Source organism: Phocoena sinus, chromosome 4 (genome assembly GCF_008692025.1).
Source record: "Phocoena sinus isolate mPhoSin1 chromosome 4, mPhoSin1.pri, whole genome shotgun sequence".
NCBI lineage: Eukaryota > Metazoa > Chordata > Mammalia > Artiodactyla > Phocoenidae > Phocoena > Phocoena sinus.
In genome coordinates this window covers 141,744,183-141,759,369 of record NC_045766.1, presented here as the reverse complement: position 1 = coordinate 141,759,369, position 15,187 = coordinate 141,744,183, and the positions used below count along the sequence as shown (strand labels likewise).

Sequence of the window (15,187 nt, the reverse complement as noted above, 5' to 3'; positions counted from 1 at the left end):
CCTGAAACCCATCAGGAAGTTCTGGTCTTTGAGCACTTAGCTGCCTAGACTCCTCGCTTGGCGTCTTCAATAAATGCTGCACTTCCCTTTACCACAACCAGGTGTCAGTAGACTGGCTTTACTGCAGGTGGGTGAGCAGACCCAAGCTTAGTTCGGTAACGAATGAATATGGACATCTGGTCCCTCGTGGGGCAGAAATCTGCACCTTACTTTGGCAGAAAACTCAGAGACACTGAACCCTGCTCCCTCCTGCAAAAGGGAAGAGGGACGTTGAGTCAGGGCTTTCTGCACACGTGCTACTGCAGCTCTAGTCTACTTTTACCAATTTTTCCTCCTGTGGATTCTAATTTTTTAAGTATCAAAGGACCTTGGGATTTTATCTTTTCTTATCTAGCTTCTGAAGAAAAAATTGAAAGTAATAGGCAAAAGGAAGGAAAAAATCCTATGTATATTCACCCTACAGAATCTTCACTGTTTTACCTTTTGGTATATTTCCTTCCAGACTTTTCTATGCCCGCAGAGGGCATCTGCAATGTTGGAAAACATGGATTAAACATATACAAATAGTATGTTACCTCACTTACATTTTCATATAAGATACTCAATACATTTTTTCTTAATCTCCAGTTACCTAAATTCAAAGCAAGGGGCCCGACCATTAACATGAAAAAGTGCCATAAATATGGTATTTGCTCAATCTTTCCTGGTTTTGAACACTGAAGTGTATTTATTTCAGTCTTTTTTTTAAAATTTAATGATAATGCTCATTACTTTGAATTTAGAAGTAATTACCTAAAAACACACTGAGTATGGTACTTGAAATGTAACTAATATACTGTTTAAAAGTTAGGTGTGCCCTGTTTCTGAGTTTGTAGATGTCCTGAGTACGTATACAGATGGTCCTTGATTTACGATGGTTCTACTTTATGATGGTGCACAAGGGACATGCTTTCAGCAAAAACCGTGCTTTGAATTGTGAATTTTTATCCTTTCCAAGCTAGTGATGTTGTGGTCCAATGTCTTTGTGATGCTGGGCAGTGAGAGCTGCAGCTCCCCGTCAGCTACAGGACAGGAGGGTGAACAAACCAATACCCTGACAACCATGCTGGACCCAGACAGCCCTTCTGTTTTTCATTTTCAGTACAGTATTCAGTAAATTACAGGATATAGTCAACACAATTAGAAAATAGGCTTTGTGATAGATGAGGCGGTCCAACTGTAGGCTAGTGTACGTGTTCTGAGCATGGTTAAGGTAGGCTAGGCTAAGCAAGGATGCTCAGTATGTTGGGTGTATTAAATGCATTTTGAACTTATGATATTTTCAACTCATTATAGGCATATTGGGACGCAACCCCATCATAAGTGGAAGAAGCTCTGTACTCAATCTAGAGAGAACCCTCTTAAAGTGGGATCCACACTCATTCTGCCTGCCACCTGCATTTCCCTTAATGTAGGCGAGCCTTCCCTAACAAGCACACACACTTGCTCACTGGCCCCTGCTGTTCTTGGCAGGACTCCTTCAAGATTCACCGAACCAGCTCCCTACTCTTGGAGAAGGACATTATTTCCAGGCCCTATGCTGTCATCACGATGCTGTCGGAGTGCCCTGACTACATGATCCTTTCGACCTCCGTCCTCACCGAGCGCTGGGCGTGCAGACAGGTGTGCTGTGACCCACAGAGGTGGATGGTCTAACACAGCCCCGGCCCCAGCGGAGCTTAAAAGATAAGGTCACGAGGACGCCACGTACCGCCTGACCCCCACAGGTCATGGTAGTTTGGAGACAGAATGACAACAGATTCGTATGGGAGGTAGGGAGGGAAACCAGAAAGGGTATTTTACTTTATTTTTAAGCCAGCTGAAAAGACAGAAGCAAACAGGGTCTGATAACATTGCCAATGAGTGGGAGAAAGATTCCCATGGGGTGAAAGAGACCGCATATCTCCCGGAGCCATGGCTCAGCATCACCCACACTGCTTTTGAGGCTTAACAGTTAAGAACGACTACACAGGTGTAACTATCCATCTTCCCAGCCACTAACCCTGTGTGCTGACTCTCTCCTGTGCCAGCCACATGGTCTGATCAGTAAGTACACGACACAGCTCAGAGAGCAGAGAGAAGCTAAACTTGGGTGAGAAATTAAACCTCTGAGTAACAGGGAAGGAGAGGGCCAAAAGGGGAAAGAGCGCGTCTTCGCAAAAACGTTGGGAAGCTTTAGAAAACAATCTGCATTTTTATGATTTAGCTAAGGGCTGTGCCTGCAAACATATCAAATAAGAGCTTTATATATTTAATATAATGTAAATAATATTAAAATATATTGCTATATTGTAAAAATAGCAAGTGAATGGTTTCTTTTTTTATTGAAGTATAGTTGATAGCTGATTGAAAATGTTGTGTGAGGCTTCCCTGGTGGCGCAGTGGTTGAGAGTCCGCCTGCCGATGCAGGAGACGCAGGTTCGTGTCCCGGTCCGGGAAGATCCCACATGCTGCGGAGCGGCTGGGCCTGTGAGCCATGGCTGCTGAGCCTGCGCGTCCGGAGCCTGTGCTCCGCAATGGGAGAGGCCACAACAGTGAGAGGCCCCGCGTACCACAAAAAAGAAAATGTTGTGTGAGTTTCAGGTGTACAGCAAAGTGATTCAGTTTTATATATATATATATATATATATATATATATATATATATATATTAGACACACACACACACACACACACACACACACACACACATATATGTACGGATATATGGCTTCTTTTTTTATACATTTATTTAATTAATTAATTTATTTTGGGCTGTGCTGCGTCTTTGTTGCTGCACGTGGGCTTTCTCTAGCTGCGGCAAGCAGGGGCCGCTCTTCGTTTCGGTGGGTGGCCTTCTCTCTGCGGTGGCTTCTCTTGTTGCGGAGCACAGGCTCTAGTGCGCAGGCTCAGTAGTTGTGGCGCACAAGCTTAGTTGCTCCGCAGCATGTGGGTTCTTCCCGGACCAGGGCTCGAACCCGTGTCCCCTGCATCGGCAGGCAGATTCTTAACCACTGCACCACCAGGGATGTCCCAGATATACGGTTTCTAGGTAACGTTTATTTCAGGTGTACAGCAAAGTGATTCAGTGATACACACACACACACACACACACACACACACACACACATATCAAGATAAAGTTTATTTCGCCTAGAAATAAGCTGTGAAGCTGAACTTGCAGGCATTCACTACTTGCCCTTCTTTTTTTGGCACCGGGACCAACAGGCCTTGTGAGCCCTGAGTACGATCTCTAAGTGCACCTCCAGGACAGGGGCCTAAGGCAGGGCAGCAGGTTCCAAACTGGGGTGGGGTGGGGAAGCGTGGTGGGAGGAGACAGAGGGAACGGGATCAAGCCACACAGAGATTCCAGGGAGTTTGGGTTCTTCCCCTCAGCTGTCCCTTGCCCGTCCTCCTGCCCGTCAGAAAGAAACATGGTCGGCCCTTCCCTCCTTTCCGAGGGTTCGCATCTTGGATTCAACCAACCAGAGACTGAAAAGATTCCAAAAAAATTCCAGAAAGATCCAAAAAGCAGAATTTGAATTTGCATCCTGTAGGCAACGATTTATATAGCATTTACATTGTCTTAGGTATTGTATGTAATCTAGAGATGACTTAAAGTGTGTAGGAGGGTTTGTTAGGAGGGTAAATCCTCAGAATTCTTATCACAAATTTTTTTTCTATTTCTTTAATTTTCTATCGATATGAGATGACGGATATTCACTAAACTTGTGATAATCGTTTCCTGATGTTTGTAAGTCAAATCATTACGCTGTATGCCTTAAACTTACACAGCATTGTACGTCAATTATATCTCAATAAAACTGGGAGAAAAAAAGAAGAGAAAAAAATAAAGTATACGGGAGGATGTGGGTAGGTTATGTGCAAATATTGCACCACTTTATATAAGGCACTTGAGCATCCGTGCATTTTGGTATCCGCGAGGGTCCTGGAATCAATCGCCCATGGATGCGGGGGGTGACTGTAGTAGTCACAACCCGGCTTGGTGTTCCAAAACTCACTGGAAACCTGAGAAATGCTCGTCACAGCAGTGAGCTGCCACGTTATGCCCGTCCGACTGGCAAACTCAGAAAGCTGGGACACGCGAGTGTTGGTGAGGATGGTGTGAGACAGGAGCCTGGCAGGCAGGCCCATTCTGGAAAGGCGTCGGGCTCGACTGAGTCACCTGAAGCTGACACGCACACTATGGCTCCACTCCTGCGTATGTAAATCCCGAAGAAAATTTCAGCCAGGTCCACAAAGAGACCTGCGAGGGTGCTCCCCACACAGCATCTGTGTGGTGATAAGCTAGAGGCAATGCGGAGCCGTCTCCAAGTCCCCACGAGGGAAGAGGAGAAAAGGCGAGGACTCGTGCCCCGGCGTGATGCAGCTGCGAGCAGCTTCGGAGGAGAAACACCCACAGCACGACGGGGCTTGGGCATGGCGCTGAGTGACACCAAGAACCAGGTCTGTAGAGCACTGGAATGCAGGCTGGTAAAACAGGACAGCCTGGTCTGCACTTAGGTGTTCAAGCAGAAAGGTGTCATTAGATGCCTCCGAGCGCTGGGAGAGAAGTCAGAGAGGGAAGTGGGATAAAGGGAGAAATCAACAAAATGAAGGAGGCTTGGGCCGTGGCAGTGATGGCGTGGCAGGCAGGTTACCTCCATCCCTGGTACAGAGGTGAGAATCGGGGAGTGTGGCCAGACCACTCGAGGTGGCTGTCCTCTTGCTCTCTGTCCCTCCTCTGCTTGACCAGGGCCTGCTGCACCGACACCCCACTCACATGACTGACCTTCCTACGTGCTTGCCCCGGGCTCAGCTAGTGACTGTTCTTATCAAGGGGGCGGTGAGGGGCCTGGTCCTCTGCTGGTTTCCCTGGTAACCGATGAGCCAACCTGAGGCCAATTCCCCCTGTAACTGCCAACACACCCCCTGCCCCTAGGAGCAAAGTCTGCGGCCAGGTCTTGCCCACCACGGTGGGGTGTGGCTCCAGGACCTTGTTCCAGACGTGTAAGCTCCCCCATCCGTTAGACCAATGATGTCTGTGTTGCTGACCCTGGGCACTTTCTTGGGTCTTGAAGCTGGGCAAGTGCAGGTCTTGTAGGCCTGCAGGGGGCAGCCCAATGGGGAGAAAAGGGGGAGAGGTAGTCCGAGGAGGGGAGACTTGGGAAGCTGAGCCCCGCCGGGGGAGGGAGACTGTGCGTCTGTCCTTTCCCGGCGGCGAGCACAGAACCTTCCACAAAGTCGAGGGACTGAATGTGAGGCCTAATCGCCCCCAATGAAACACGAGAAATAGGGAGAGGCAGGGATGCCAGAGCAGGGAGAGCTGGTGCCCACGCAGATTCCAGCAGCTCCCAAGGATCCTGACCGGGAAGAGTTGGGCCACATCTAGAAAATGAGCGCGAGCCAGTGGGACTTGCCCATGAGTGCGAAATCGCGTGGAAACGGAGAGGAGGCAACATCCAACCTATGGACAGACGGTGTGAACCCAGGAGAGCTGGGCTTGCAGGGTAAGAGTTAACTTCACGGAAATCTGAAGCCAAGATCAAAGGTTTCCACAGCTGAGTCAAGAAATGGGCCTTTTTAGAGAGAAAAGATAAGGAAGTGGAAAAAGCTAAACCTGGATAAAGTGAGGCCAGCCCAAGGAGGTGGGAGTGGGTCGTCTCACTCGGGGGGGCCTTGGCCACGGGGGTTCAGTGCTCAGAGCCTCGGTATCCGAGGCTTATTTTGCTCAGAGCCCAACACTGATCTCACATCTCAACGTGATCCTTCCTTTGCTTCCGATTCTGAGCGGATGTGTCCCCCGCACGTGGCCCGGGGGACTGCGGAACATAGGACAATGTGCAGCGCCGGGGTAACGGAGGGGCTCCAGAGCCCTGCAGCCTACAGAAGCTGAGCTCCTCCTGGAGCCTGGTCCCAAGACGGGGAAAGCACCCTCTTCCTGCCTCTCTGGCAGGCACAGGAGGGGGGCAGCGCCTGGATAAGGGGCACATGTCCCTGAGGAGCATCTCCCCGGCCACACTGCTCATGACAGCACGGAGCAAGCCTGGCCGCATGCACCATGCACCATGCTGTCCCCTTTGAACCTCTCGTTCATGTGAGCACTGGGCTGAATCAAAGACTCCCTCCAAACTCTGAGTCCAGCCCCCAAGCAGTCATGTGTACCCCGAGAGTGGAGGTCCTGAGCCAGCAGGTGTCAGGATGCAGTGTCACAGCCGGCTCTCACTACCACCCTTGGGTTCCCAAAACTTGCTGTGCTTCAGTCACGGGGGAGGGTGACAGTTCCTCCCCGGCCCCCGTTGGTGGGAATCAGAAACCATGTAAACGAGCCCTTCTAGAAACACCAGGTCAGAGGCAGCTCCTCGACACAAGCCTGTAACCAGGACCAAGTTCACCTTTTGTGTAAAAATGGAGAAGATGAGAAAGCAAGCCCTTTGAGGGCAGTTCCCACGCCCTCCACACATGGGGGTCTCCCCCGCGGCACTGGGCCTCATCCACAATCCATATGCAATAATCTATCTGATTACAAGCAAATTCACTGTGAAAACCTTATTTAAAATAAAAACACCAATCATAGTCGATTTCTGGAGAGTTCTTTTTTTTTTTTTCTTGGACACAAAAGGTAATTAAATCTGAAAAGGAATGGTTTTTTTACAAATTTTTAAAATCATTACCCAGTTCTTTATATTTGTGCAAATTCATTTTGTAGAGTTTATTTCTGTGTTAAAAATACACTAGCACACCTATTTACCATGAGATTGTGAAAAAGGGTGCATATGACTACTTTAGGGTCCCACACGTTTTCCAATGTAATTTTTAGTGGATATCTTATAATTTACTTCATTCCTAATTCCAACACATATTTTTATTTAATGCATCTTGCCCATAAAGTTTGTTTTTTTAACATCATGGTTTGCCTTGGGGTCTCATAAGGCATGAGGAGGGGTACCTACCTTGGAATAGTATGGGAACTACCAGAGAGGCTTTTTCCCCTTCTTCCTCCTCCCCTCCCCCTCCCCTCCCCCCTCCTCCTTCCCCCTCCCCTCCCCCCCTCCTCCCTCCCCCTCCCCTCCCCCCTCCTCCTCCCTCCCCCTCCCCCTCCCCTCCCCCTCCCCCTCCCCTCCCCTCACCATAATCATCAACATAAATGGCCAGTAGGGGCAGTGCTGAGGTCAGGGCCCAGTCTCAGCACAGCAGCTGGGATGCGAGTCCTTGCTTGGACCCCACTGTGGTACCCACCTTTGAGGACAGGCCTCTCACCGATGCTTCGGATGCTGTAGGCAGCTCTGGACAGGGACACATCTGGAATGAGCTCTGCCAGCAGGTACCCAGAATACCAGGCGCACAGGGAGGCGAAGATGAAGAACATTGCCTTTAGGGTGCCTGCGCACAGACAAGACAAGACACGTTGGCTGCCTCCGCCACTGACCCTCTCCTCCTCGGCCTTCCCTGGATGGCATCCCTGAACCAGTGTCAGCAGGATGCCCTGAGGGGAATCACCCTGGGAGGCGGTGGGCTGGAGAGGGCCCGGGGCCACTCAGTGGAGCCACAAGAGCGGGTACCAAGAACAGGATGTGAAAGCGGTCCAGGCCGAGGTTCCCTATTTGTTGCTGTGTTGGGTCTCAGAGCGTCCTCAGAGGCTTAGGTCAAGGACTCATCAGGCGGCCCTGACAGGGGCCTAAGGACAGAAGCGGCCCTTCCCTCATGAGCCGCTGGAAGCTCCTGGAAGCAGATGGAAGCTCTCGGGGGCGGCGGGGGCAGGTCTGTTTTGTTTACTGCTGTGTCAGCAGTGCTGAGGATGGTACCTGGTGCCTGTGAGCACACAACCGCCCCGTGACACTGGAAAAGGTCCCCAGACTGTCAGTATCCTCAGAAACAAGGCTGTGGGGACACCCAAGGTTCCTGGCAGCAGAAAGTCCCTGCAGAGAGTTTGTTAACTCCAGAACCTTCCTCTCAATTCTGCAGGAAAAGGCACTGCCCCGCTCCTGGGTTACAGGAGGCCTAAGGGACAGCTCTGTCCCTTCACAGACAATCTGCCCCCGGGTCTTACAGACTTTACTCCTTAAATAGCTCGCAGGTCAGGACTGTGCAGAATTACCAAACCTGCCAAGATGCAGGGATGGCCCGAGGCCCTGCATAAAGGGACCTCAGGGATGGCCCTATCAGTGTTTATGTACTGAGAAATAAGTCCTGAGAAATAAGAAGAGGACGGATGGTTGGATGGATGGAAGGAAGGAAGTAAAACAAGAGGAGGGGAGGGGAGGTGAGAGGAAGAGCCCGCCCACCTGACCACACACCCTCCTCGGCTGCCTCATTTCTGTCCCCTCTCAGGCCAAGCATCTGGAAATAACCGTCCTCTGGATCAGCCTCCAGGCCTCACCTTCCACCCACGGCTCAGGGCAGCTGTGCTGGTCTAGGCCTCCAAAGCCTCCAGGCTGCCAGCCCCAGGCCCCCGATGACGGTCCTGACCCATCCATGTCCCCCCTGGGCAGCACCCACACTCCTGGGGCGGGTTGGGGGTGTCTCCCACGCTGTCTCTGCTGGCTTTTCCCTCACACGGTGCAGCCTGGCTCTCTCCGCAGGATCCCAGATGAACTGACCCCCAGACCATCCTCTGAGCTCCCGACAAGCATGTCCACTTGCTGGACATCCCTCTGGGCACCCGGGACGTCTCGCAGGGCCTGACACTTAGCACGTCCCACATGAAACCCTTGATTCTCCCCGGCTCCCTGCGTCTGCTCCTGCCCCACATCTTGCCCAGGACAGGGTCAGATGTCTGGGCCTCTTCCTGACTCCATACGTCCCCCTGCCAGCCCTCAGTGGGATCCACCAGCCAGTCTTGCTGGGGTGACCTCCATAGACTTTGCTACATCTCTACGGCCTCGGTCTCCCCAGGCCCGCAGCACCTTAGCTCTTCTCTCTCGCTGCTAGAGAACCTACGTGCTCCCCGTGTTGGGTGCTTATCTACCAAAGGGGTAGAATAAAGAATATATCTCATCTTTATCCCAGTTTCTGGCACAGAACTCCTGAAACCCTTGGAGTTTCCTGGTAGGAGCGTCTGCTGTTGTTCATAAGTGTCCCCTTTCAGCCACGCCTGAGCTTATGCTAATGAGGTGACTCGGGGTGGGTCCTAGGTTAGCTTCCGGGGAGGGGCCAGGCAGCCCGGAAAGACCCTGCCCACACCTCAGCCCCGCCCCCGGAGCTCCAGGAGGGTAGAGGGCAGGCAAGCTGTCCTGTGACCAATGACAGAGTAAGACCCCAATGAAACTCGGGACTCAGAAGCTTGGGGGGCTCCTGGTGGGGAGCACACTGATGTGCCAGGTGGGGGATGCACCCTGACTCCCAGGGCTGTGAGCACGGAACTCCTCTTCACCCTGCATGTCCCTGCATTTGGCTGGTCCTGACTTGTATCCTATACAATAAAACTGTAATTTTTTTTTTTTTTTTTTTTTTTTTTTTTTTTTTTTTGCGGTACGCGGGCCTCTCACTGCTGTGGTCTCTCCCGTTGCAGAGCACAGGCTCCAGACGCGCAGGCTCAGTGGTCATGGCTCACGGGCCCAGCCGCTCCGCGGCACGTGGGAGCTTCCCAGACCAGGGCACGAACCCGTGTCCCCTGCATCGGCAGGCGGACTCTCAACCACTGTGCCACCAGGGAAGCCCTAAAACTGTAATCTTAAGCAGAGTGATGCTTTCAGTGTTTCTGTGAGTTGTTCTAGCAAATTATTGAACCCCCCAGGAATTGTGGGAACCCCCAGATTTGTAGCCAGCTGGTTAGAAGTGCGGGCTGGCGTCTGAAGACAGGGCAGCTCGTGGAGGGCACTGCCCTTAACCCCTGGGCTCTGGAGCAGATTGTGGGTGTTGTGTCGGAGCTGACCTGAATGGCTGGACACCCAGTTGGTGTCAGAGGGCTGGTGTCTCCCCACCCAGAGCCCTGAGCAGAGACCAGTGGGTGTTCCCCGGCCCCCTTTCCAAATGTGCAGCCACAGCCCTCCAGCACCAAGCCCGGGGGCGGGGGCCCTCTCTCTCCGGGTGGTGATGAAACGCAAACCTCTGTCTGTCAGTCCGGCTGTGTTGAGCTCTGGATCTAGGCTCCCTCTTCATGCCTAGCACCTAGAGGTTCCCCCCAATGGTTAGGTTATATCGGGTCAGTATTTTCTGGTGTTTGCCAGGCGGCTGCTTAGCTTAGGTAGTCATCCTGGTGAAATGGGATGCCTCTGTCTCACGTGGACCATTTGGTCTTTTTTCAAGTGCATATTTCAACATCAGTTATTTCTTTCTCTTTTCCAAACCACGCAGTCCCTAAGATGGTTAGAACGTAATGCAGCGATGGCTTCCTTCTGGGAAATGCCTGAGACAGCGTGGCCGCTGCAGTTCCTAGGATGGAGGGACATCTCCGAGTCGGAAAAACCAGCCACAGAAAACACAGTGAGAACAACAGGTGAAGCTGGCGCGCTGTCCTTTGTTTGCTCTGTGCTCCAGCCGTGCTGACCCACTGCAGTGGCTGCCCTTTCCTGCTGTACCCTGGATACGAGTTTGTCCCTCTGCCCTCACGGCGCTCTCCTCCAGACCCCTGGCCACCTGTCCCCTCCTTCAAGGACTCCAGTGCGGCTCTGTGGCCTCCTGGGTGAAGCCTGCACAGGCACCCTCAGGTCAGCCCTTCACATGCCTTGTCGGAGCTGCCCACCATGGCTCTCCCCTCCAGGTCTGTGCCCGCATAACTAGGACGGTGCGAGGGTCACAGGATGTTCCGGAAAACGCCGCTGGATGCACCCTGGGTGAACAGTGTGATCTGACTGCTGGAAACATGGATTCAGCATCGATAAGAGTCTCAGGTTCGAAAACAATAGTTCAGTGTCCTGCGTGTCGAATCACTGCCAGACTATTTTCTCCAAGTGTCGTATTTGAAGAAAATTGACAAAGCAGAGATTATTCAGATCTTCTGAGTGTCACACGTGAGATCTTTGAGTGAAGAGTTGCTTTTGATTCGGAGATGACTGAAAGGGAGCATGCTGTCACCTCTCAGATACCTTCCTCCCCGCATGGAAGGGAGGCACGGTTTGGTCCCCAGGTGGACAAGGAAACATGGGTGGCAGTGACAGGGAAGGCAACGAGGAGAGAATAAAAGCCCATGCGTCCTCACTAGGAGCGCTGTGAGCCCCGGGCTTGTGGGACCACAGGCACCCCTCCCTGGACATTTTCCAGGGCTCCTGGGAAGGCTACAAACCATCTGTGGTCTGGGTGAGGGGCGCAGCGGTGGACCCCCAGGCCAGGTTTCCTGCCGTGGCTGCGGAAGCCATGACTGGAGCCAGAACCAGCTCGCGGAGGGAGGCAGACCCAGCAGCACGCACTGGGACCAGCTCATCATGAGAAGATGGGGCACGGGCTGGCGGTGGACCCTGCACCCGGGATGGGGCAGGCACAGGCGAGGATTTGTCCTGGGAAAGGCGAGGGCTCAGGGACTCAGCTAAGACAGCTGGGGGGGTGGGGCAGGGGGCGGGGGAAGGGCCTGCCCTGGAAGGAAGGAGGGGTCCAGCAGCTTCAGAGTTGGGGGGCAGGCAGAGGAAGTACACAGAGTCCGCGAACCTTCTGTGGCTCTGTGACCAGGATCCGGCCTTTTCTCATAAGGTAATAAAGTCGACATCAGCCCATGGACACATCCTAAGCACTTCCACAGAGCAGGTGCCCGTGAGTATTAGATCAAAGGCCAATGCCGAGCACAGGTAGGAAGCCGGAACTTCCTCCTCAGAGGCTCTCTTTTAGGGCGCATGTGTGTGTGTCCTACCCTCACTCCACCCTCAGATTCTTGGGGGTCTCAGGCTGGCCCTGACACTTCACTTAGGCTGGAGGACAAAGCAGTCCTGAAGCCAGTATACACGAAGGCAGGCTACAGGTAAGGGGGGGTTTCGGGATCCCCCTCCCATCCAATCCAGGGGCGCTGCAGAGGGCCATTCTGAACCCATAAGGAGACACTTTGGAGGGATTTCCTCCCACATGAAGTGGATGAGGATGAGGTTTGTCACTGGCCACCTCCCCACAGGAACCCACATTCCCTCGCCTTGAGGCAGCCACACCTGCACCTCTTGTCCCTGAGGGGTGGATACGCCAGACTTGGGGTGCAGCTGCTTTGTGGCTCCAGGCTCTGTTGGCCCCAGTGTCCACTGTTATCACTGTCCTGCTGACGGAGGCTTTTTGGCAGTAGGGCTGGGAAGTGTCACAGCTGAACACCTCAGCAGGTTGGCAAGGTAACCCACCTTCCAAAGTTCACATGCCAACGCCCTTAATTTTGAGGAATTAGGATGACTGCTCTGGGAAGCTTCCTCCAGCTTGTGAAGGGTGGTGGTGGCTTAATTTACTTCATCCCTTTAGTCTGAATGTCCTTCTTGTGAGCTGTGTCCCTACATGGGACAGACCTGGGGCTTGACTGAAGTATCGAGGGAAATGCTGCTTCCACGAACGTTACCTAATCTTTAGCTCACAAAATCAAAAGTGATGTGGCCCTGAGCTTCTGTGAGTAATTTCTCTGACAGCCACACACCTGGATATATGACAACCTGGTGTGACCTCAAACCTTGATGTGAAAGGACCACATAGCTCACAAAGGAATCACAAGGGCTGCATGCGAAAAAGCTGTGAGTGGAGGGAAAGCAATCTGATCATATCCATCATTTTCCACTAAGTGAGCAGCAAAATTGGACAGTAAGTATATAATACAGGCACGATGAAAAAAATTCTTCCAAAATAGCTGTAATGAAAGTCAGTGCCCCCAGGGAGATCTTTTCTCCCAAGAAAAGAGATATATATCTCCCTGCATTTATCCTACAATGTACACAAGTTACCAGAGACAGTGCTGTTCACAAATAAATGGTTTTGTAGAAAACTTGCATATTTTACACAAATAAAAAGTCTTAAAATTGGCTTTCCTACCCATTGGGGATGGAGCAGAAAGGGGGTGCTCAGAGCCTTCTGCAGTGAGACCACACAACCAGAACGCCACTTAGGAAGGAAGGAGGCCACAGAGTCAAACACCTGGAGGCAATGACCTGCCACTGAGAGGTGGGGCGCTGGTCCCTAGAGAGGCCAAGAGAACTTTCCAGTGTTGAACTTTTAATTTTGCACTATACTCTGCCTTGCTCTGGAAGGACTCCAGATTTCTCAGATTATAGGAAGAAACAGCAAAACCACTTAGAAAGGGAATGTGGGAGATGAAACGGCTCGGAAAGAGTCGGAGGTTTTCTTTCCTCCTTCCTGTTTTTTCCCCCAAATCTTCTCAGGCTCAAGTACTTTGATAGCATGGTGTGTGTGGGGAAGCCTTATACAAAGATGCTACCGGAACTGTTATAATAAGGGACAATGGGACAGGCCATGCTAATGAGTTCCCACTTCTCACCCACCCACAGGCTGGTGACTGAAAAGGCGTTGTCTCCCTTTCTCCGCACTTTTCATCATTTCCTTGGCTGGTCAGGTGCACCTGCGGCTATAATGACCTCTGACGGCAGCCCGAGGAGCCCCAGGTGGAGTCCGCAAGTGCCTCTAACCGGCGCTCGGTAGCCCCGCTCCCGGCCCAGGAGGTCGGAGATGGGGCCGGGGCCCGCCTCTACCGGCACCTGCGCTCGGCTGGAGGGAGCCCTCTCCCCCTGGCCTCACTGGGTCCTGCTCTAGCTGCGCTCAGCCAACGCCTACTTTCCAGGCAAAACGTCACAGTCACTGATCTGCCCGCACCCCGGCCGTGCACGCAGCCGGGGCAGTGGCGACCGGCAGGAAGGCGGCGGGAGACCCCAGCCCATTTGCCCCTGCTGGATTCGCTGGGCGCCTTCCTGAGCTCAGGTCCAAGAGAAGCCCCTCCCTCCCGGCCCGTGCCGCCTCCACCTCTGGCTCAGCGTGCCGGGTGCCAGGTAGGGCGAGGGGGAGAGTCTCCCATGCCGGTCCCCCTTCCCTCCGCCCGCACTCACCGGCAGCCGCGGGGCGCATCTTCCAGCTGCGGCTCCGGACTCTCTGGAGCCTGGGCCGCAGCTCAGGGTGACGAGGGAGCCTCGCAAGGACTGGGCGGACCCCTGGGCGACACGCCCCGGGGGCCGGCCGGCGGCGGGGAGGGCGGGCAGGTGCGCGGGGCAGGTGCGCTGGTGGCGCCCTCGATCTCCGGCTCGGCGGCCCAGGCTGACTGGGGACCAGCGAGAGCGGGCGGGTTTTGCTCTGAAGGGAGGACCCCGTCCCTTTACGGTTGGCGGCCCCAGACCCCAATCGAATGTCTCACAAAGTCAAGTGACCGCCAAGATAGGCATATTAGGCATACTCTGAGTCTTTGAGACGTCAAAGCCAAGTCCCAGGGAAATCCAGTTTCGAAGTGCAGGTCCCCGTTCTAAGGCTGTTTAACTTCCTGCCCGCTGCTGTTTGCACAGCCCAGCAGGCTTTCTCCTTTGCTCCTGGTTGATCAGGGAAAATAGGGTGAGCACGATGTCCCAGGCCCCATGGTCAGGGCGGCAGGCCTGCAGGTCCTTGGGTTTACAGGAGGCCAGGCTCTGGTGGGAGTTAGGCTTCCCAGAAGATGGCCCACTTCCAAGAAGGAACAGCTGCTTCTCCGCGCCACATGTGGGCTTGCATTCCAGACATCCATCAGGTTTTACAGAGCTTTTGAAACCACTGTAGTCACAGAGGCCTCAGGCTCCCAAGGGTAAGTTAAGGCTCCAAGGGCAGTTGGTCACTTTTGTGGAAAAAGAGTTCAAGAGAGGCAGGGTCGCCGCCCTCGGTGTCCACTGGCTCCTGCGGTTCTGCTTCCCCGAGAAAGCCCGGAGGCTTCCACAGTGACGCAAAGTACCCCGGGGTGTCACGGGGGGCTTAGCTGTGACCCACCCTCTACCACCGTCTTTGCCTCCTGAGAAGCTCCCATCCATCCGGTGCCATCCAGGGGGCCTGGGGACACATGCCCTGTGGACAGTGTGGCCTTATTTTTCTAGGTCACCCTCTGCCTGCTGTCTTCTAAATCAGAGGGAACAGAAGACAGGGGTCTCAATTAGGAATCCTTCCCGAGGACTTCAGAACAGTACCCGGCCCGAGCATGGCTCGTTTCAGCGTGGATGCCTTTCTGAGCAGCTCTACAGCGATACTCAGGAGTCATTCTCCAACGATGCCTAACAATTACATTAAACACATCGACCAGCTCATTAAAGGGAGTG

The 15,187-nt window shown here is 53.2% G+C and overlaps 1 protein-coding gene across 1 annotated transcript in view; it reads right to left on the bottom strand.

Annotated features, from left to right (window-relative positions):
• The window catches only part of FAM3B (FAM3 metabolism regulating signaling molecule B), a 35,119-nt gene extending 21,079 nt beyond the window's left edge, over positions 1-14,040 (bottom strand). The window contains exons 1-2 of the mRNA XM_032631363.1: positions 13,967-14,040; positions 7,257-7,400 (exon numbers count right to left, since the gene is read on the bottom strand). Coding sequence (XP_032487254.1) covers positions 7,257-7,400; positions 13,967-13,985 — 163 coding nt within the window. The 5' untranslated portion in view covers positions 13,986-14,040. The remainder of the gene's footprint in view (positions 1-7,256; positions 7,401-13,966) is intronic.
• Positions 14,041-15,187: the final 1,147 nt, after the last annotated feature.